General features: G+C 59.2%; 4 protein-coding genes across 4 annotated transcripts in view; 2 read left to right on the top strand and 2 right to left on the bottom strand.

Annotated features, from left to right (window-relative positions):
- Nucleotides 1-3,980: 3,980 nt before the first annotated feature.
- On the bottom strand, nucleotides 3,981-5,476 carry LOC117641584 (U4/U6.U5 small nuclear ribonucleoprotein 27 kDa protein). The gene is made up of 4 exons (XM_034379048.1): nucleotides 5,318-5,476; nucleotides 4,764-4,946; nucleotides 4,538-4,656; nucleotides 3,981-4,432 (listed from the first exon to the last, which is right to left on the bottom strand). Exons 2-4 carry the CDS (start codon nucleotides 4,931-4,933, stop codon nucleotides 4,236-4,238), a joined length of 486 nt encoding a protein of 161 aa, XP_034234939.1. The 5' UTR covers nucleotides 4,934-4,946; nucleotides 5,318-5,476; the 3' UTR covers nucleotides 3,981-4,235.
- A 480-nt stretch (nucleotides 5,477-5,956) lies between these two features.
- Nucleotides 5,957-7,769, top strand: LOC117641583. The gene is made up of 4 exons (XM_034379047.1): nucleotides 5,957-6,508; nucleotides 6,589-6,801; nucleotides 7,153-7,352; nucleotides 7,563-7,769. Exons 1-4 carry the CDS (start codon nucleotides 6,039-6,041, stop codon nucleotides 7,739-7,741), a joined length of 1,062 nt encoding a protein of 353 aa, XP_034234938.1. The 5' UTR covers nucleotides 5,957-6,038; the 3' UTR covers nucleotides 7,742-7,769.
- A 703-nt stretch (nucleotides 7,770-8,472) lies between these two features.
- Nucleotides 8,473-9,803, top strand: LOC117641485. The gene is made up of 4 exons (XM_034378852.1): nucleotides 8,473-8,631; nucleotides 8,992-9,126; nucleotides 9,192-9,437; nucleotides 9,518-9,803. The coding sequence occupies exons 1-4, from the start codon at nucleotides 8,548-8,550 to the stop codon at nucleotides 9,671-9,673; spliced, it is 621 nt and encodes a 206-aa protein (XP_034234743.1). The 5' UTR covers nucleotides 8,473-8,547; the 3' UTR covers nucleotides 9,674-9,803.
- A 155-nt stretch (nucleotides 9,804-9,958) lies between these two features.
- LOC117641486 (neuronal acetylcholine receptor subunit alpha-10-like) overlaps nucleotides 9,959-20,669 on the bottom strand; it is a 54,852-nt gene continuing 44,141 nt past the window's right edge. The window contains exons 4-10 of the mRNA XM_034378853.1: nucleotides 17,037-17,220; nucleotides 16,319-16,535; nucleotides 16,054-16,188; nucleotides 14,852-15,048; nucleotides 13,336-13,477; nucleotides 12,365-12,421; nucleotides 9,959-12,075 (exon numbers count right to left, since the gene is read on the bottom strand). Coding sequence (XP_034234744.1) covers nucleotides 11,861-12,075; nucleotides 12,365-12,421; nucleotides 13,336-13,477; nucleotides 14,852-15,048; nucleotides 16,054-16,188; nucleotides 16,319-16,535; nucleotides 17,037-17,220 — 1,147 coding nt within the window. The 3' untranslated portion in view covers nucleotides 9,959-11,860. The remainder of the gene's footprint in view (nucleotides 12,076-12,364; nucleotides 12,422-13,335; nucleotides 13,478-14,851; nucleotides 15,049-16,053; nucleotides 16,189-16,318; nucleotides 16,536-17,036; nucleotides 17,221-20,669) is intronic.

Below are 20,669 nucleotides of genomic sequence, written 5' to 3'. Positions count from 1 at the left end.
GCGACGGGACCGCGCTGCTGTTTGTCGTCCCGTGGTCGGGGATGTGAAAACAGCACGGAGCGGGGCGGCGCGGCACAGTGGGCCAGAAGACCGGTGGAGGCGGCCAAAACTCTTGACGCGTTTTGAGCCCCGCAGTCGCCAAACAGGACTCGAACCGAACGTGTGACCCCACCAATGGATTCCTCGTTCGGAAGAGCAATCCATTGGTGGGGTCACACGTCCGGTTCGAGTCCCATTTAGCGACTCTGGAGCTCAAAACGCGTCTAGAGTTTTGGCCGCCTCCACCGGTCTTCTGGCCCACTGTGCGCCTGGAGCCTGGAGGGCGAAAAAGAGCGCGGCCGCAAACACAGGGCTGCAGGGCTGCTGCTGGCGTTGGCAGCGCCTGGCAGTGGAATGCGGATGGCACCATGGCACACGCGCAGCGCGCAGCGCCTTCGCCGTAAATTGTCCAGAAAAGAATTCAGCAGCCATTCGACTATAGCGCTGCCTCTGCCTCTGCCGCGGCGCCGGAGATTATTTCCTTTGTGTCACCTCTCTGCGCCGCGCCACGCCGCGCCACGCCGCGCCAGGAGCACGGATGAATTTCAGCGCGACAAAAAGCCGGAGCGGCCAGAAACATTTCAGTTTGAGCCGCAAACAGATAAAGAGAAACACCGTAGAGGAAGGCCGGCGAGTTTCGATAAGGCCACCACTGCGGCGTTCATCGGGAAATTCTCACGACCAGCATAGACTGATTCCGAGAGTCGTCGCTCTGTCTCTCTCACACCTACTCGGGGGGCGCCCCTCGAGTGGGAGAGAGACAGAGCGACGACTCTCGGCATCGGGCTGCAGTGCTGCCGAGTGCGGTGCGCGGAGTGCGGGGCGGGCAGGGCCAAGGCTGGCGCGAAAACACTCCAAGACGAGGGGCTGGAAGAGGGAGGGAGAAAGAGAGAGAGAGAGAGAGAGAGAGAGAGAGAGAGAGAGAGAGAGAGAGAGAGAGAGAGAGAGAGAGAGAGAGAGAAAGAGAGAGAAAGAGAGAGAGGGAACTCTCGAGCCGCGATTCGGGCGGCTTGTTTATTCCGCGTTTTATTATCAGGCCCGGCCGGGCCGTGGGAAATAAATCATCCGAGAGGAGGAGGACGACTGCAGCCGCTGGATCTGCATCGCAATTAGAAGGGGGAGTGCAGCTCGCGACGCACTGCAACGCACTGCAACGCACAGAGCAAACGGCAGTGCAGCGCAGCGGAAAGCAATCGCATGGCAGAGAGTGTCTCTGAGTTTTTCGCCCAGGACGACACCAAGATAGATTGGATTCTACAACTTAGATTTGACAGCCGAGACGAACGGTCCCGCCCCCGCCACAGGGGGTGAGGGAGGCGGCTGCCTGCCTGCCTGCCTGCCTGCCGGGGGCTGGCCCGGTCGAATGCTCAAGAATTCTGTGCGCGGGTGGGACGGCAGGGGAAGGGGGATTAATTTGCTCGAGGATCTGACCAGACTCCGATGCCAGCCCCGCGCCCACTTCGACTTCCATTACTAGACTAACCGCGGCGGACAGGCGGGCAGCCTACCTGGCAAACGACAGACAGACAGGCCGATGTTTTCAGCAAGGTTCTTGACAGCCTTGCGAGGCGCATCGGCGTGGATTCGCTGAGGCGGCCGAACGGCGCTTCCGTTAGCAAGTCGCCATGCGGCCATTCACACGCTTCACACGCCTCGCACTCGGCGACTAAGACTCACCGCGCTGGTGCGGCACGCTGGGGCTGTGGAAGACGGGGTGGGCGCTCATCGCCGCGGTGCGGGCCTGTCCTCGTGCCGGGCCTGCTGCATCACGGGGACGGCCCTCTTCACCTGGCGGGGCAGCCGGCCTGGCAGCCGGCGCGGCTATCGGCCGGAGTCCTCACGTCCGGCATGCCGGCCAGGATGTCACCACAGAGCAGAGCACACACACACAGACACGCACACGCAGGCACGCACGCGCGACGCACGGCTCGGCCTGGACTTCCCCGGCGGTGAGGTTCCCGCGACGTGGTGCGACCGGCGAGCGGCGGGGTGGCGACACGGACGCAGCGACGCAGCGCAGCGAGCCTCACGATGCCTCCCGGGCTACTGACCGAGTGAGCCGCGGCGCGGCGCGCCGACACCGCCCCGCCGGGCCGCCACGCCACGCCGCCTCTCTCCCTTCCCTACTCTTGACTCCGCAGCACGCGGCGTGGTTGGCGCGGCGCTCCCGGACGGTCTGGAAGCGGAGCGGAGCGGAGGGGTGCACTCCAAGGGGTGGCTTCCTGGTACGGTGACTCATTCGAACGGCGGGTAGGGTAGCAAGGCGGCAAGGCGGTGACGTCACCCTGAGTGAGTTATTATGAACTGTCTTCCCTCTCCCTCCCTCCCACGCGTGCAGCCACCCTCCCTGTCCCCGTGTCACTTCCCTCGCTGCCAAAATGACTGTTAATGGCCCGACAGCTTAGCGGCGTTTAGTTGCATGTTAGCAGATTAGCGAGACGGGCCAGGAGGAAGCAATTATAAAAAAGGTCGACGTCATTTTTACCCGATTTTCCCCTGCCCTATCTGTCCACCCCAGTCACCCCCTCCTCCTCCTTATCCGGAGGAGGGGCGCGCCAATAAGTCACGGGGACAAATTAATGGAGCGCGCGTCTTAAAACGACCCAGCCTGCCCCGCCCGCCCCCCGTCCGTCACTGGAGGAGCCCCCAGCACGGCCTGCAGCACGGCCTGCAGGACATCCAGCGCGGCAGCGCGGCCCTCCGCTCCGCCAGACAGCACCCTCTCCTCTTAAAGTGCTTCCGTCATGACTGCAGCCCGCGACCCTCTTCATGCGTGGAGGCGCACCACCACAATAAAAAGAATGCACACTAGAATTTCGCGGGGATATTACACCGCCATAAAAGGGGCATCAACCGCGTTGAGAAGGGCCGAACAGCGGAATATGAATGTCATGTCACCCTTCCGTGTCGCTATCCGAACGGGGGTCACGCGCCGTGCAAAGGGTCGAGCCGTTTTTCTCTGCCTTGCCCTCCCTGCTGGCATGCTTGCAGAGAACTACCCCGGAACGGAGTCGTTCCTACGGCATGGCTGTGCCGTGGCTGCGCGGTGCGACGCCCAAAGTGCTCAACTTAGCGGTCACGCACAGATGCCCGCGGGCTGGCGGCTGGTTTGCGAGCCTTGGCGTGCCTGGACGGGACGCAGCCACGCAGTGCCCGGCCGCCGCGAACAAGCCAACAGCAGACTGATCCCGAGAGGCGCTTTCGTCGCTGTGTCTCTCTCGCACCTCTTCGGGACGCCCCATGAGTGCGAGAGAGTGAGGGAAATGACTTCCGGAATCAGTCTGCCTGCGAAGGAACAGCTGGCCTCCCCCGCACGCGCGCCCTGCCCTGCCTGGCCCTGCCGCCCTGCACGACACCTGGGCAGACCAGGCCGTCAAGCGACACGCGGCAGGCTCCCCGTCGGGCTGCGTCCCAAGCGCGTCCGCAGTCCGGGACCGGCACGGACGGCGCCCAGCGTCCCTCTCTGTCGCACTCGCAGCCCGGGCGGACTCCAGCCAACTCCAGCGGACTCTCATGATGGGAGCATGACCGCAGGCTGCTGCATAACCAATGGGGAGGGGAGGGGGGCGAGTCGGCCGCCCCTCGGACCGCGCCGCCCAACGAGCTGCCCAGGGAGAACGCCAAGTCACCAAGACGTCTCGCTGACATCAAAAATTGAAAACATGAAAAAGAAAGAGGATGCGAGGACTTGCTCACAGGAGGACCTCAGGCTTGGCAAGGCTCTCTTCTTCATCAGGTGCGATCCATAGGCTGATGTGCTGAGATGTGGTAGAATGCTTGTTCGGCATTTCCCCACTCCTCGAATGAAGTAGAATGTGGTCTTCCCTCCCCTCTAGCAATATTCTTCGTCTGCATTTTAGCTTGAGTGATAGATACATGTTTGGCTTAGTTGTACTCTTGGTATCCACAAAAAGAGAAAGGGAAACAAAATTTTCAAAATATACTCCTTACAAAGTATTTATTAAGATACACAGCTATGTACAATTGTATTCTTCAGTCTGGTAATGTAACAAAAACAAAATACCGGTAATCATATCTATACCAAGTCAAAAACTTAACATACCAGACAGCACAAACACATACACTCTTTCATCCCATTTATCCACAAAACACTTGCTCCTACAACAAAACTTTAATCTGACAAAAAATTCGGAGTGAAAGTAAATAATAGGTAAAAAATATTTAACACAGAAAAATTAAGCGACAAAATCCAAAGGTCGGTTGAAACCACCTTTCCGGTTCATGTATTGTCTGTATTTTCTCTTCAGAATAACATGGACAGTTCCAACATCATTTCCTTGAACTCGTTTCCCCTTAGATGAATCAAATGAGCAGAATCCCATTGCCTTCAACATTTCTTGTTCCTCAGGTGTCTTCCCAGCAAGGTCAGCATCTGGAAATAAATTAATTGGTTAGGCACACTGGAATCATAACAACGCAACAGGAAATATTAACGGTGACATAAGACAAAAATCATATACGAATATTCAAAGCTTACCAGACACAACTTTGGGTGCTGCAAATGGTCGAGCCTTTGGTTTAGGAGCAGGAGACTTAGATCTTGATCTTGATCTTGAGAAGCGTCGATGATCCCTGTTTCTATCCCGATCTTCTGACCTGTAACACAGAGACATCCGTCAGGAAACTGAACAATCACAGTCAACACGAGGCTGAGCGAGCTCGTGACACGCAAAGCAGTGATTTATTAGAGTGACAGTTTGTACCTTCTCCTGATGGGTTCTCGCTCCCTGGAGCGGCGTCTCCTGCGATCCCGGTCGCGCTCTCTTTCTCTTTCTCGTTCTCGCTCGCGCTCCCGATCCCTGTCATGACGGTCTCTGTTGTCCCTGGAGCGACTCCGCCTCCTTCTGGGTGAAGGGGAACGGCTCTTGCCCATGGTTGCACTCCACCTGAGAATTGAAAAGAAATTAAAGTGTTTATATGACAGGCAAAGAATGATAAAAACTGTAGAGCCAAGGGAAAGTAATAATGTGGTTCCAGTTTGTAAGAGGGGCATAGTGACAGATGTACAACGCTTCATAAAAATGAAACTAACGTCAGTTCTTTCATGTATATCAAAAGTGTGAATCACATATCACATTAAAGTATACTAGAGACATGTAAGTGCTTTTCAGAACAATATTATGAATATTCCAGAAACGTTCCAAACATAACATAACCTACAAGCCACTGTGGAGCCCTTCCTGGGGCAGCAAAGGGAGGTGAAGATTACGAAATCAACAACAGCAACAATTACAAACCACATGGAAAAGATACTTACGGTCGTGTGACCGATGAAGATAGGTGAAGTCGGCGAGAATTTATCAAAACCTGTGTGTTAACCACTCAAAATCAAAACAAACGTAAAACAAACGCAAAGCGTTACAAGGCATGGATTCGTACCGGAAGCATAGCAACTGAAAGTGTCATGGCGGAGGTGGACCGGAACGGGACAGAGCAGAGGGCGGTAAAACGCCAATTTTCAAACCATTACGCGTCAGAGGCCAGACGAAACTAGACTGACTTGCAAAAGTATTCCATTGAGAGTTGAGACCGCTGATTCGAACGAAACCCAGGCAACTCTTTAAAATCTAGTTTCAAATATTTTAAAATCGTTATTTATTCACAAGGCGATGGCAATGAAGTGAAATGATGCTGACCGTGCGTTTTATTTTACAGCTTTTCTGTTGTTATTAACTTGTGTTGTTATTTGCCTTTTCCAAGGTTTCGAATAAGCCTTAAATTTTCTAGGAAGAGCGGGCACGGTAGCACGGTTTGTCTGCCCCGAAACTTGATAACCAAAATGCCCCCTCCACCTCCTTTCCCCCTTTCCGGCCCGAATAGGCGGCCATCCGGTCGACCCTTCTCAGTAAGCCGATCCGATCTGCGGAGCCTCGTGCCACCATGGTGCCACATCGAAAAGCGGCGGGACAGCGTAAGCAGGACGGCATGGCATTCCCCGTGTGTCGGACACGCACTGCACTGCATTATTGCTCCGGGCCATGGCATCATTACAGCTCTGTTTCGCCCTTACTCCTAGAAATTCCTTCAAGTGCGTTGAAATCCCAACGAGCTCCACGGCCAGTGCCACTGCCCTGCCTTCCCGCCCAGTGCCCCCTCACCCCGCCCGTCCCGGTGTTCCCGGCTCTGCATATAGGCACAGGCAACGATACGAATCCGCAAGCAGCGAATTGATCCAGAGCCCATTTTCATCCTCCGTGCCGTTTACCGTAAGACCCTCGTTCCGTGCGGCTGTGTGTTGGTGCTGGCCGTGTTGGCACGCCTGCCCCCGGCCAGGCCTCCCTCCCGCCGCGGGTTTGAGGAGCCCTTGGCTGGCTGACACCGTCACCAGCCGTCCAGCCGCAGAACGCCAGTCCGTGCCAAGACGGAGCGACCAGCGGACGTGTCCGCGTCAGCATGAAACCGAGCAGCCGGCAGCAACTGGAGTAGCAACAACCATGACAGTCTCGACGTGAGTACACGCAGCGCTGGTTATTGGTAGCTTTCGTTTTCGGACTCGAAGCAGCGCCGGACATGCGGTTGCATTGGCAGGTCGAGGAAGCTGGGCCAGCAGCTGGGCCGGAGGGGCTCGCTGTGCGCGCGCCGCGCCGGCGTGTGCGTCGTGGTGGCCCTGGTGCTGTACCTGCTGCTGTCGCCGAGGGCCTACCTGCACCACGAGGAGTACGTCATCGAGCAGGCAAGGCCCAAGGACGTGTGGGAGTTCGTCTCGGACTTCAGCAACATGCCCAAGCTGAACCCTACCATGTGAGTGCCATTACGGCGCGCCGCCAGCCCGCCAGCCCGCCAAACATGACGCACGCCCCCACAGTGGGCCAGAAGACGGTCGCAGGCGGCCGAAACTCTAGACGCGTTTTGAGCTCCAGAGTCGGTAAACAGGACAAACCGAAAGTGTGAAGCCGCCGATGGGTTCCTCGTTCGGAGAGCAAGTCATTGGTGGAGTCACACGTTCGGTTCGAGTCCCATTCAGCGACTCTGGAGCTCAAAACGCGTCGGGGATTCGGGCGGCCTCCACCGGTCCTCTGGCCCACTGTGCGTCGACAGAAGGCAACCCGGCCAAACGCTTGTTTTCGAAATTTCCGGAAACTTCCCCCGCAGCCTGGACTGGGACCTGCTCTCGGACGCGGGCAACCACGGCGTCTGGAAGTACACGGTGCGGTACTCGGAGCGGCTGAGCGGCATGCCGTCCCTGACCAACTACGCCACCGCCCACTTCGAGGTGCTGCCCGCCAAGCCCGGCAGCGACTTCATCATCCGCTCCACGCACAGCACCTGCTTCTACACCGACTTCTTCTGCCGTGAGTACATCTGAAATTCAATCACGCAGAGGGCCCCCGAATCGTGCGTGGCCGACAGGACCCGCCTTGGGCCGCCGGAAGCATTCTATCATGCTGCCGATAACGTCTCTCCGCGCGCGGGGTAGCGCCGCGGGCCGCCGCTCCGGCGCGTGTGTGTCGCTACCCCGCGCTTCCGCTCTACTAGCGAGCCGACGCTACCCCCTGCCGCAGTGCCCACGCTGTCCGAGTTCCGGTTCGCGCCGCGCGATGGCGGCATGGCCACCCTCTGCACCGAGAGCATCGAGTACGCGTGCCCGTGGCTGTTCAGCGGCTTCTGCAAGGAGGAGGTCCACTACCAGCGCAACGCCATCCGCGAGAACCTGCAGCTCGAACTGTACAGCCAGCAATAAAGTTCCTACTAGCCTGGCAGTCGCTCCACTTTCAATCGTCACCTCTCACCTCAACCCACTCACTCCTGAAAACTTAACCACTGAGCACTAAAGTGTGTGCTGAGCACACACATGAAGCACTTAAGTGTGCACTGTATACACACTTCAGTTTCACAGTGTACCCACGAAGCGCCCCTATTTCCTGAACAAAGGGCTCAAGACTCGATGATGAGAATTGGAAAAATGGCGCGGGGAAGGAGGGAAGTGCCAGCAGAAGTCGAACACGCAGTGGCGTGCCCGATGGGTGCGTGCTCGGACCGACGGGATGAAACGCCTCAGCCAATTATTCTTATCGGTGAAAGGGTTTCGCACTAGCCGGGGAGGAACCGCAGACGGGAAATAATCGGAGATGATTTAGAAGGTAAGCCGGGGCAGTCCGGGGCGTCGTCTCGAGTGGCGGGACCGGCGCAAAAACCACAGTAACCTGGAAATTTCGTGTACCGGAGGTAAGCCGCGGGGTGTCTCCCGGGGGCTGCGCCCGTATCCGGACACATACATTTCTCATTGCTTTTTTTCCCCCGTGTTGCCCGGACCCCTCCCCCGGACGTGGGGCCCCCATGATGGAAACTCAGGGCCCAAAATTAATTTTCTCAATCGCTAAAAGGGCTTTGGGAAACCAACGAGGCCCCGGCGAGGAGCCCCCGCAGAGGAATACCCGGAGCACTGACTGATGCACCTTTCCACGATTAGGCTAGGCCGGGCGGCCAGTGCCGGGCGGCCGGTCGTCTCGAGTGGCGGCGACGCGAAGCAGCCAAGAAGCCAGCAGTATGACGCGGTGGCGGACGGGCCGGACGGGCCAGGCAGCAAGCCTCGCGGTGGCCTGCCTCCTCCACCTGGCGGGCTGCGCCCAGGTATACGGACACCATACATATTCTATTGGCTTTTTGTTTGCCGAGGAAAAGGGCGCGCGTGTTTGTGCGAGTGACCGACTCCGCCCGCACAGTGGGCCAGAAGACCGGTGGAGGCGGCCAAAACTCTAGACGCGTTTTGAGCTGCCAAGTCGCTAAACAGGGCTCGAACCGAACGTGTGACCCCACCAATGGATTGCTCTCCGCACGAGGAATCCATTGGTGGGGTCACACGTTCGGTTCGAGGCCTGTTTAGCGACTCTGGAGCTCAAAACGCGTCTAGAGTTTTGGCCGCCTCCACCGGTCTTCTGGCCCACTGTGGCCCGCTCTTCCATGGCCAATTCTCTGCCTCTTCCCTCGCAGGCCCAAGGGGTTGACGGCGACCTGTACAAGTCGGTGGAGGCCTGCCAGAAGGTGGTCAAGAGGCACACCATCCTCTCCGAGGGCACCACTCAGAGCACCCTGCAGCAACTCATGGAGACCAACAGCACGATGGAGGTAACAAAATTTTGTAACCGTGTCCACCGCAGACTTTGCTCTCTACTTACACAGTGTCCTGCCAGGGCTACCTGCGGCAGTGGGGTGCCCGCGTGGTGGCGGGGGCGCCGGCCGGCACGGATATCGCCGACGCGATCCTCGTCTGCCAGCAGGAGTACGTCAAGTCGGCGGAGGCCGTGAGGGCCAAGCTGGAGGACAAGCTGCGCCAGAGCATCGTGCGCCAGATCGCCTGGTACGACGAGAAGATCTTCAGCCTCTTCACGGACGTGCTGTCCGACCAGGGGATGGCCGGCGTGGTACAGACAGTTCAGGTAACCCCCTCCCCGGGCCGAGATCCGCCGCGGTCAGTAACCAAACGGCATCATAATTCTTGACCATTTTCGCCTTTCAGAGCCACTTGGAGCCGACGCTGAAGCAGTTCGACAGTGAGGCCGTGTCGGGCCTGAAGCAGTCGGTGAAGGACTTGAAGCCAGCGTACCAGACGGCCTCCAAGTGCATCAGGGACCTCTCCCTGCAGAGCGACGACTTCCCCGAACGATACGAATGAGCCGCTTTTGTGTGTGCGTGTGTGTTTGTGTGTGAGTGTGCGTGTGTGTATGAATGCTTGCGTTACTTATCAATCATCCATCTCGGAATCCAGGTACAGATGCATTAAAGTGATATCCAGGAATCTCCAATACATTATATTTATTTCAAATATTTGTTTACGTCGTACATACTGTACATATTTTTTTCCCTGCGCAACTACTTAAGAAATCAAATAAAAAAATTATGTAAACGATCGGTAACACATAGTAATTAAGTCCAATAGTTATACGCTAGTATGGGGATGAAGGTGCCACCAAACAACGATGAAAACGAACTTTTAGAAAGACGCTAAATGAGTAGGCACGACTCCTACTTTACCCTGTGATTCCTCAATGAGATTTGTTCGGCACGCTCCACATGCCTGGTGTCCTTCGAGCCCGTCGGCGCCGTCGGCTCGAAGAGGACGCTTCATCCCGTCAACGCTATCCGTTGTCAATACAAAGTGCAATGCACTCACCAAACAAGTAAGTAAACTTTGGAGAACGGCTAATAATAACAGGGGGGGAACGATCTCAGCCATAGCTTTTCATGGCACACCCTGAACTTTAAATGGACTTTATGCACATGAGTTGTCAAGTCTTACCCAATAATTGTTTGTGCAGGGTCTTTGCTTAGTAGTAATCAAAATGAGGATAGTCACAACCCTAGCCAACTGGCGGCAGACCCTGAGAAAGTCCATGTCACTAATGTACACAAATCACTTGGAAAGTCCCGAGTGTAATAAATTCTGAATTTGACAAAAAGTTGAGACCTGCTTTTTCACATTCGGTAACTCGTAGTCTTCATAGATACGGTGCGTCTAGAACGCTTAACCTTAAATACTCTACGTTTTGTTAATCTCCGCCATAACGACATGACAAAGTAGAAAACGTTTGGAGTCGAGGAACTGTCCTTACATTTAAAATAAAAAAGAATATATAAATTTTTATACAATTGATACGGAGTTTCGCACATGAGACAAAATAAGGTCCGTTAACGAAAATCTGTGAATCTTTGGCAAACACGCGATTTAAGACGCAAACAAAACAGGTACTGTGTGTCGGAACATGGCACATTACACGACTGGAGCCCATCTAATCTACGCCACTGTATAAGTACAGTGCGGCGGATAAGCCAACAAACAAACGAATAAATGCACTAGAGGCGCCCCTCTCAGTGATCTACGCAAAGCGCCCGGAAGCACGCTGAGCAGTCAACACAAGTCGGAGCACTGTGCGCTGTGCGCACATCAACACGACGGCAGTGGCGGATCCAGGGCCGGCCCGAGGGAGGGGCAATGTTTTTGCCTACCTACCGGGGCAAAGGGCTGCCTTGCCCACAATTCAGGCGGCTGTCTAGGGGGCCAATTGTCCTTTTGCACCCCACTCGATCCGCGCCTGCACTGTACACACACGAGTCAAGTTTCCACTTTGCGAGAGAGATTCGCTCTGGACGAATTGTTCGGTGGTGGCGATTGGTTGGTGACGTTGGTGACCTACGAGGGCACGACAGGGATGAGACGAGGCCTTTGTCGCTCGAACGCGCCGCTGGATGGACGGGAGTCGTCCATGTCGCCAAACCGCTGACTTTTCAAGGTTTCTAGCGAGGACAGGGCAAGACGCGGGGGGCAGGTGGTGGTGGGGGAAGCCAAGAGAGGTCGTGGTGGAAGGAGGGGAGAAATTCAACGTGTTTTGTTCTGGGGGAGGGGGGATTTGAAGAGTGAAAAGCGGCAGAAATTTGAAGTGGTGGTGGTGGGGGGGGGGGGGGGGAAGGGCAGAGTGGCGCGGATAAGAAATGCGAGGGGGGGGGGGTAAGAAATGCGAAATAGTGAGGCAAGAAGTTGAAGGAGGCGAGAGCGAACGGCGTCACTACTCGAAGCACTAGACAAGCGAGGGGTCAGCTGGAAAGCGGCGCCTCTCGCCTCGCTGGAAGCGCTGCTGGAAGCGGGACACGGCGGCGGGGCAGCTAGCAGCGAGGTCCGGACCAAACTAGGAAAGCATCAGCGGCTTAGAGCGCAGCGGCGGAGCGCGGAGCGCCAAAGGAAAGCGAAGCCTTCTTGGCGGCGCTTGGCGACGTCTCAGTGCTTCCCGGGGCGCTGCAGGGGCTGCAGCGGCTCCAGGCGGGGCCGCTCCCTGGGCTGCACGGTGGCGCCCTCGTAGGTCCACCATCATGGGCCGTAGGGCGAGCCGCAGAGGATGACGGTGGAGGCGATGGCCGTGGTGGCCATGAAGAGCCAGAGCAGGAAGCGGTCCAGCACCAGCGCCACCTGCTTCCACTCCAGCTCGGCCGTCTCGCGCCGCTCCTGCTCGGCCAGGCGCGCCTCGTTGCGCTCGATGGTGGCGTTGACGCGCACCAGCACGCGCACGAACTGCGCCTCCAGGTCTGCGCACGCGTCACAGGCACAGTCACACAACAACAACAACAACAACAACAACAACAGCACGCGCAAGCCGGTGTTTGAACCTTGAACTTTGGAACCCGGCCCTCTGCGTGGATAGCCTGCCACGTGCGTGGACAAAGCGACAGGGCCCGGGGAATCCTTTTTCCAGGGTGTAGGTTCAAACACCGCCTTTCAGCGCGGCGTCGTTTTTTCCAATAATCCGCCCTTCGCGCTTCGCGCTGCGGCCCTATATAGAGAAGAAAGCGCAAAGAAGAGGAAGAAAGTTGTTACCTTCGGAGAACGCGCCGCTGAGGACCCCGCTGTTGCTGTTGTGGCCCGCCCAGGCCGCTGCAAGAAGCACCACCGGCATGAGAGAGACGGCATTCGCCGAGGCATTCGCAGTGGTGCAGCCGAGCGGACTAAGCCGGCCCAGCCTGGCCCAGCCCGCCATCGTGGTGTCACACGGAAACGGCGCGTGCATCGGCAGGGGAGGGGGAGGGGCACCGTAGGGCAGCTTCACCACCAGTGCACCGCCAGTGCACCGCCAGGGCATCGCCAGGGCCGCTACCCCCACTGGGCGCATGTGCAGCGGGCCAGAATCACGCCCTGCTTTCCCAAACAAGCCTTGCGGCAGGCTGATGAGGCGCTCCGAGGCGCAGGGGCGGCGGGGAGGGGAGGGGGAAGGGGGGGGGGGGAGGGAGCGCTCGGTCCCGCCCTGAGGCGTGCGTGCCCCACCAAGCTCCGAGATTACAATGCAGTGCACTTGCACACGATTGCCTTGTTGCCGCCACCGGATTTACTCATCGTCTTGGGGGAGGGGGCAGCGGGAGCGGCAGGGGGTAGGGGCGAGGGGCGTAGGCCGGTTTGCGGATTACACTAGATAGAGGAGAGGGCACTAGCAGGCACTCTGCGTCCTGTTGGTTTTCTCCGGCCGTGGCGCCGTGGCCGTGCACAATAACAGGCTGTGTGGAGGCCGCGGGGGCTGGCCGGGCTGGCCGGGCTGCTGGCCGCCCGCGCCCCGGGCATGTGAGGGCGAAAGCGGCGAAGCGGTGCCCTCAAAAAGGCGCCAAAATAATGGCGGTAGAGAAAGAAAGATTTTGCCCGGCGGCTTCTGGCGCGAGCATTAGCGGCGTTTAGCCGAGGCCGGCCTCGCTGGCCTCGCTGGAGGCTTTGTTCGCCGCGAAGGGGGCGCGTCGCTGGCCGTGCGCGCCGTGCTGGCTCACCGTTGCCCTGCGCGTCGGCGGCGGGACGTCCGTCGGGGCGCCCGTCCGGCCGTCCGTCCGGCGTCCGCGAGGCGTTGGGCCGCTGCCGGATGCTGAACCGGGGACTCATCTGCTGGGGGTCGGCGTTGGCCGCGTCCTCCGGCATCCACTTGTCGGGCCGCGGGCCGAGCCGCGTCACGTCCTGCAAGAAGGCGAGGGTGAGGCCGAGGCCGAGGCGGCGAGGAGAGGCGAGGACGGAGGGCCGGTGCGTCGCTAGGACAATCGCTACAGGTGACATGCCAGCGGGTCGGGGCTCGGCGCGCGAGTCGGGGCGCAGCACACAGTAAATGTCTTACGGTGAAAGGCTGCACCAACATATCATGGTGGAGATTTTCTCCATAATACCAACGAAATTTGTCAAAATATCTATAAGCTACAGTGAATTCTGAATGGTATGTTACGAAGTCAGCTGCACCACCGTAATATGGAACATTTTCACCATAATATGGAGAATCTTCACTGTACAACATTTAGAGTGCAGGAGTGCTGCCGTACTCGGGAAGTACCAAGACAGGCTCAGGTGTTCTCACTACACAGTCATTCCAGAACAAAAAGCACGGCTGGAAAACCGGCCAAACAGAAACAAAAGTGGTGAGGGTGCCCCGGTGTGTGGGTACCCTTGGTGTAACTAAAACGACAGTACGAATAAACGACACAGAACATAACACATTGATCGAGCAAAATTACGGAATACACTTCGCACCTAGTAGCCCACTGAGGTCATCGGTGCTGCCAACCGGGGGAAATTTCCCTGCAATCCCTGAATGCACAAGAACGTGACACGGCCTTTGAAAAAAAAATGCACTAACGCATGGCATCATATGTGTCGAATCATTTTTATTTAAAAGTTGTCAGTTTGAAAAAAGAAGCGCCAGACCAAACATGGGCTCGTATCGGAAACGCTCGAAAAAAAAAAGTTGGAACCAAACTGGACTGACTGGGCAAAGGGAAAGTTCCTCTCGAGTTGGCAACCCGCTCTGTCCAACAGGGCCACGGCGGGCGACGGTGGCGCGCTCACCAGGAGGGTAAGGGAACTAGCTCGGTGCGCCCGTGGGGGCGGTGGCGCGCCGCGGCGGGCCCTGCGGCTGGACCCCCAAATGTTGGCCCATCTGCCGCCAGCGGGCTGCTCCTGAAAATGTCCATCTGCCTAAGAGAATTTGACGCGTCACGGAGTCGCGGTGTCATGGAGTCATGCAGTGTGGTGGCCGGGCGGACTTCGGACTGCTCCAGAGTGATTCTTTGTGGGCGCATTCCCACGACGGCAGACGCGTCCACTCCACTGTCCGCCAGCTGCGCCGTGGCAAAGAAGGCTGTGTGCACTGCACGGGGTGTGAGCGTCGGGGTGCCGTGGGCGCAAGCCAGGCGTGACCAGCAATCTTACTTTCACTTTCACTCGCATTCGGAACTCAGTGTAGGAAGGTGTGATTAAACGAAAACGAAAGCGAACCGCAATCAAGGCGGGGCGACTTACGTTGACGTTGTGGTGGGCTGCCGCGGCGGCTGCGGCGGCCGCGGCGCCTTGGTGCGGCCCCTTGGCCTTGTCGCGGGGCTCGAAGCGCAGGAACACCAGCCTCGCCAGGTGCTGCAGCACCATGGTCTTGATGATGGGCGGCACGCCCGTGCCGCGCACGCCGCGGTGGTACACGTTGAGCGTCACCACGGACAGCCCGGACGCGAAGGACACCAGGCAGATGCTGACGCCGTAGTACAGGCCTGCAAGCAAGCAACAGGCGTGCCAACGCGCGTTGCAACACGCGTTGCAACACACGCCCCGAGCGCCTGGATGGTCGTGGCAGGCCGGCCCGCCACGCACGCGAGCGGAGCGGGCTGCCTACCCTCGACTCTGCGGGCGCTACCCTCGGAGCAGCGGAGCTCGGAGGAGGAAAAAAAAAACAGGAAAACGGAACGGAGCGCGTTTTGGAAAGCAGCTTGTGACCAGGAGACGGAATAGAACGCCGAGCCATACAAGGCAGTGCAGTGAGCTGGAGCGACGGGGCTCTATCTACCCCCACCCCACCCCCACATCATTTCCTTTGCTTGCTGCTTATGCCCCTTCCCGCTGACATGGCCCGGCCGCGCCGAGGGCCAGCGGGCCGAAGGGCCGACACAGCCCCGCGCTACGCTGGCGGCTGGCGGGGCTGGCAGCAACGGCCGAGGAACAGCCAGCTCGTCATGAAAATATTTGGGCCAAACTTTATCCACTCGTGTTGGGATGTGTCTTGTACCGTCTGCCAGCCCCGTCCGCCCCGCCCGGATCCGCTCTAGCTCTAATGGAGCTGCTTGGGCGGCTTCAACGCGAAAGAAACTCTTGCGCAGCAGCCAGCAAGCTAGGCGGCCAGGCAGGCAGGCAGCCAGCTACACGGCAACTTCTCTTGTTGGCTTTCCAATCTTGGCCCCCCCTCCCCTTCCCCCTCTCCGGCGCGCAGTGCAGCCTTTATCCTCTTAGCATGACCCGAAGCCACACACTCGTGTAAAGGAAGGATCAACGCCAAGCCACGCCACGACGCGTCGCGACGCGAGCACCGCGCGAGCACCGCGAGCACGCGGAGCACGCGGCCCGACCGGAAGCCCGATTCCCTGGTAATCCGCGGCGCGTCGCCTCGCCTTGGCCGCCGCGGCCGCGCGCGGGGTGGGGCCCCGGGCGGGCCCTCGCCGTGACAGCGAGAAGGACCCCGTCGGCCCCGTCCCGCCCCGGCCCCACGCGGCCCCACTACTCACTGATAAGGGGAGTCTTCTCAGTCGGGGGGAGGGACTCTCGTATTGTCATGAGGAAGACGGTCATGGACAGGAGCGCGCTGATCCCCAGGGTCACCTTCTCGCCGGACTCGGAGGGCACGTAGAAGACAAGCAGGGCTGCCAACACACACACACACGCACACACATGAGCAGAGCAGTGTCGCCGAAATTGCACCCTGGCCGCACCTGGGCGCGGCGGAGTGCACCGGCGCAAAGTGCACTCCGCCCGCAATGAGACTGTCCTCACCGATGCAGTTGATGAGGATGCAGGGCAGGATGAGGTTGAACACGTAGAACAGGGGCCGGCGCCGGATGCGGATGACGTACGTGATGTCCGGGTAGGGCTCCGGGCAGCACGAGTAGTACTCGACGTGCTTCATGGCGTCGAACGACACCAGGTCGAACTCGCCGTTGGCCTGGTAGTTGGACACGTCGCCCTCCTCCGTCTGCTTCACCAGGTCCAGCTGCCAAACACAAAGACAGAGTGCCACTTTCTTTCGCTGAGAAGGACCACTGTGAAAAAGGCCGTACGCATTTTGGCGTTGCTGCTGGTGCTTCCTGCAGGCCAGTCATTGGACAGACTTCGGCCCGACTTCCCTTGCCATCGACGTCCCGTTTCCGAGTCCCGAGTTCCCCGGCGTCTCCGCTTCCCCCGATTTGTGTCTGCCGAGAGCCCCGCCGCCCCACCCCCTCTCCCTTTTCAAGATTTTGTATTTCCCGCGCGAAATGGATTCGGTGCGTACGCAGTGCTGCGTCTCGCTCGCGCCCATTCGGCGGGACGGAGACGAAGATAATCGAACTCCACGCCCCGCCACGCCCCGGTGAGGCGGGCGATATTTGCTGCATGTCTGACACGACGGGCGGGGCGGCGCGGGCGGCACGGCGCACGCCAGAGACGGTTGTATCCACCGGAAAATAAAATATGTCGTGTGTCTCCACACCGTCTGCACACCGTCTACGCCCACCTGGTAGCCGTCGTACGTCCACGAGGCCCACTTCATGTTGCAGGCCTGGATGTCGAAGGGGAAGAACTCGACGTCGATGTCGCACGACGAGCGGTAGATGCCGTGCGACAGCCACGTCACCATGCCGTTGCTGTACACGATCACGTTCGTGTTGATGGCCGCCGTGCTGTACTGGGAGTCGGCGCTGCAAAAGCCAAAACAAACACACACACGCCCTTGAACAAGCCGTTTAATTGCTGCTTTCTCGCCGCCCGGCCGAGCCCGGCGGCCGAGCGTGACCGCGCCTTTTTCAAGAGCAGGAGCTCTTTCACGCAGCCGCCGGGATATTCCATCTCCCCTTCCGCGCCGGTTTAGTGCGTGCTTCCCGGCAGGGTGTGCGTGGCACGGCGGCACGGCACGGCGCGGCACGGCGCTGGGTATTGTTCCAGATAAAATGAGGCCGAAGCGCGGCGGAGCGCTGCCGGGCCGCGCGGACGTTTAGGGCCGCGGGGGCCCTCCGGTCCGCGGGTCCAGGGCCGGGGCCCCGCCATGGCTCCGCGCCGCGACCCTCCGCGGTAATTTAATTCGTGACGGGCCGCGGGACGCGAGGCGGGGCCGCTGACGCGCACCACCGACGGCCAAGTGTCGGCGCGAACGTGAACGCGAACGGAAAGAAACACCTCGACGCCCACGCCGCCTCGGGGCCCCACGGCCTTGGAGGCTCATTTCGAACAGAGCTGCGTCCCCAGTCCCAAAAAACCATGGATTGCATGGGATCCCATGACACAAATCCCATGACAGCGCACTGAAATCCCATGAGACTGCGGTTCAGCACCATGGACAAGTGGCATGCCATGCAAAATGGAGGTCGTTTCCCGTGGTGCAGGCCTAGCACCATGGGAGGACCTTCCCCATGATGTGAACTTTTCCATGGGTTCGGACTTCCCATGGGAAGGCAGTCCTGCTCGTGCGTTGAAGTCCCCGCCTAATTTTCAATTATAGGTCATATCATGTCAACGGTGCCCTCCAGACAAAATATGATTGCAAAATCGGATGTAGCGTCAAAAGTTTAGGGGGTGACACTTCACCTATGAAATGATTAAATCCAAATCAGGCACTGATCTCATCATTTTGTACTCACAAGGGACTCTGCCAAGGCAAGGAAGGGCTTCCCATGACTCACACTGCATGGTACCTTTCCCCATGAGTCGCAAGACACCATGAGAAGTTGTTCCAAAAATCACGGGGAATCGTTCCCATGGAAAGAATCGGCCCATGGCATCCCATGCACCGCCATGGCTCATGGGATGCCCCATGGTTTTTTTGGACTGGGTCGCTCTCTGGTCTCTTCTGCTTTCCTTCGGCGCGCTCCATCGTGCGAGAGAGACGAAGCAAACGATAGTAGTTCGAATCCCGCACCGGGAAAGGTGGCCTGTTATGAGAGGACTCTTACACGCAGTGGACGTGTCCAATGACGAGGCCTGCTCGGGTTACTGCGAGGTTGCTCTTGTGGTGAGAGAGGGAAGTGCTGGGAGCAAGCACCATGCCGGGGGGGGGGGGGGGGGGGGACTGGATCGCCGGGAAAACCTCTTCCGTAAATTTTCTTCATCGCGCTTTTTTGGTCGACATAAATATTTTTTGTTGTGTAGTTTTGGTGTTTCTAACAATCCGAGTGAGGGCAAAACTCAAACGGCCTCTGTTTATGGACAACTTTTTGATTGAAACGTAGATCTGTAGAGGAGACAAAGGGACAGCGGGGCGGCGGGCAGCAGAGCGTGGGCGGGCCGGGCGGGCCGGTCGGAGAGGAGACGGGACGAATAAATGTGAGGAGGGACGACACTCTTAATCCGCGGCGCTGTGGCGCGTGACGAGGATCAGGGCCTCGGGGAGGGGCCGGGGCTGACCCGGGCCCTGCCCAAGCAGGGGTAGGGGGCAACAGTGGCCTAGTGATTTAACGCGGCGCGCGATGGAATCTCAATATCAGTCGCCCGGTTCGCCCTGCTCTGGCTCGCCCTGCCTCGCCCTGCCTCGGCCGGGAGGCGCCCAAGGGATGGCCGTCGTGGGGCGGGCCGCGCCACGGCCACGCCACGGCCGCGCAGAGGCGGGCTTGTCTCAAGTTCCCCGCCGCCTTCGTGACAGTCAAAAGCCCTTACGCCGAGATTCGGGATTCGGGTCGACGGGCTCAGTCTAACCAATTTCCAGGTGGCCGCTGCTTTCGGCACGTCCGGGGAACGGGCGCGACGTCCCTGCGCCGCGAATCGGCGGGCCGAGCGTTCCGCCGAGCGTTCGAGCGGACCGGAGAGACAGCTAGCGCCAGCGACACAGAGCCGCCCGTTGTTATTGTTCCGCGGGCAAGTTGGCATTCATTAAAATGGCGGAGGGGCGCCGGAGGGGCGGCCCGCTGCCACTCGCCTTTGAGAGCGTGCCCGTATGTTTCCCGCGCCACTAATTCTCATTCGGCGGGATCTCTCTCTCTCTCTCTCTCTCTCTCTCTCTCTCTCTCTCTCTCTCTCTCTCTCTCTCTCTCTCTCTCTCGCACCCGTGGGGCGTCATGAGTGCGAGAGGGACAGAACGACAGCTCGACGGGCTGGTGCCCTCTGCTCTGCCTGGTTCCGGTGGTGCCCCCTGCTCCGCCTGGTTCCCCATCATCGGTGTGACTTGTCCGCCGCCCCGCCCCGCCCCGGCCGCGTTCCGCATTCCCGCCACGACAATTACACCATCTGGACGCGCTGGACGGCGAGGTCTGGGCGGTCTGGACATGCATGCGGGCCGTGCTCGGGGCCAGGCCAGTGCAGTGCAGTGCAGTGCCGGGTCCCGACGGGATGCTCCATTGACACGGCGCCATAACCATAAGCAGCGGCCTCATTAAAAGCAGCATTCGCCGAGGCACTCGCTGGCCGCCGGCGCGGAGCACAGCGCCGCAAACATCGCAGCAACACGCGCTTTCTCGTGTCGCCACACTGCGAGGAGAGCGCGGTCGTGTAGGAGGACACAGGACACCGTGGCCGAAAAGCTACGGACCGAAGTTCAAACTCCGAAGAGAACTTGGTGTTTGTTTTGGTGGCATGGAGGTGCCGGGAATACGAGCGAGCGCGAATAGGACACCACAGTCATTAGGATTTGGAGGCTGAGCGCGAGGCTGGCTGGCCAGGTGCCTGGCTGGCTGCCTGGCTGCCCGGCTGGCGCCCTCAGGGCACCTGGTCCGCCCCCGTCCCAGAGCCCCCGGCCCCAACGGCCGAGCCACGACCACGTCGACGACGGGCAATCAGTGCGAGGGGGCGGCCGGGCCAGTAGACTGGTTCCGAGAGTCGTCTTCGTCGCTCTGTCTCTCTCACACTCACGGGCGCCACGCACAGGTGTGAGAGAGACAGAGCGACGAAAAAGACCCTCGGAATCAGTCTGCCGGTCCGGGCCGCACCATCAACCGAGATGGCGATTGGTCGGTAACCGTTGACACCGACACCGAAGAAAGCTCCAAACGTTGTGTAGCGCTCCGGGTCTGATTGGGAGGGGGCGGCCAGAGCGGGGCGAAGCCAGGCGAAGCGGGGCGACCTCGGACCGCACCCATTTCTTTCTCGTCCGCCACACTGCCAACTTGAGCCGGGGCGGACGGCACGGGGCTCCGCCGGCACCGCCACTTCCTCGTCGTTCTTC

This window comes from Thrips palmi, unplaced genomic scaffold, assembly GCF_012932325.1.
Source record: "Thrips palmi isolate BJ-2018 unplaced genomic scaffold, TpBJ-2018v1 HiC_scaffold_15, whole genome shotgun sequence".
Taxonomy (NCBI): Eukaryota; Metazoa; Arthropoda; class Insecta; order Thysanoptera; family Thripidae; genus Thrips; species Thrips palmi.
The sequence above is the reverse complement of the archived record's forward strand: the minus strand, read 5'-3'. Positions and strand labels throughout refer to the sequence as shown.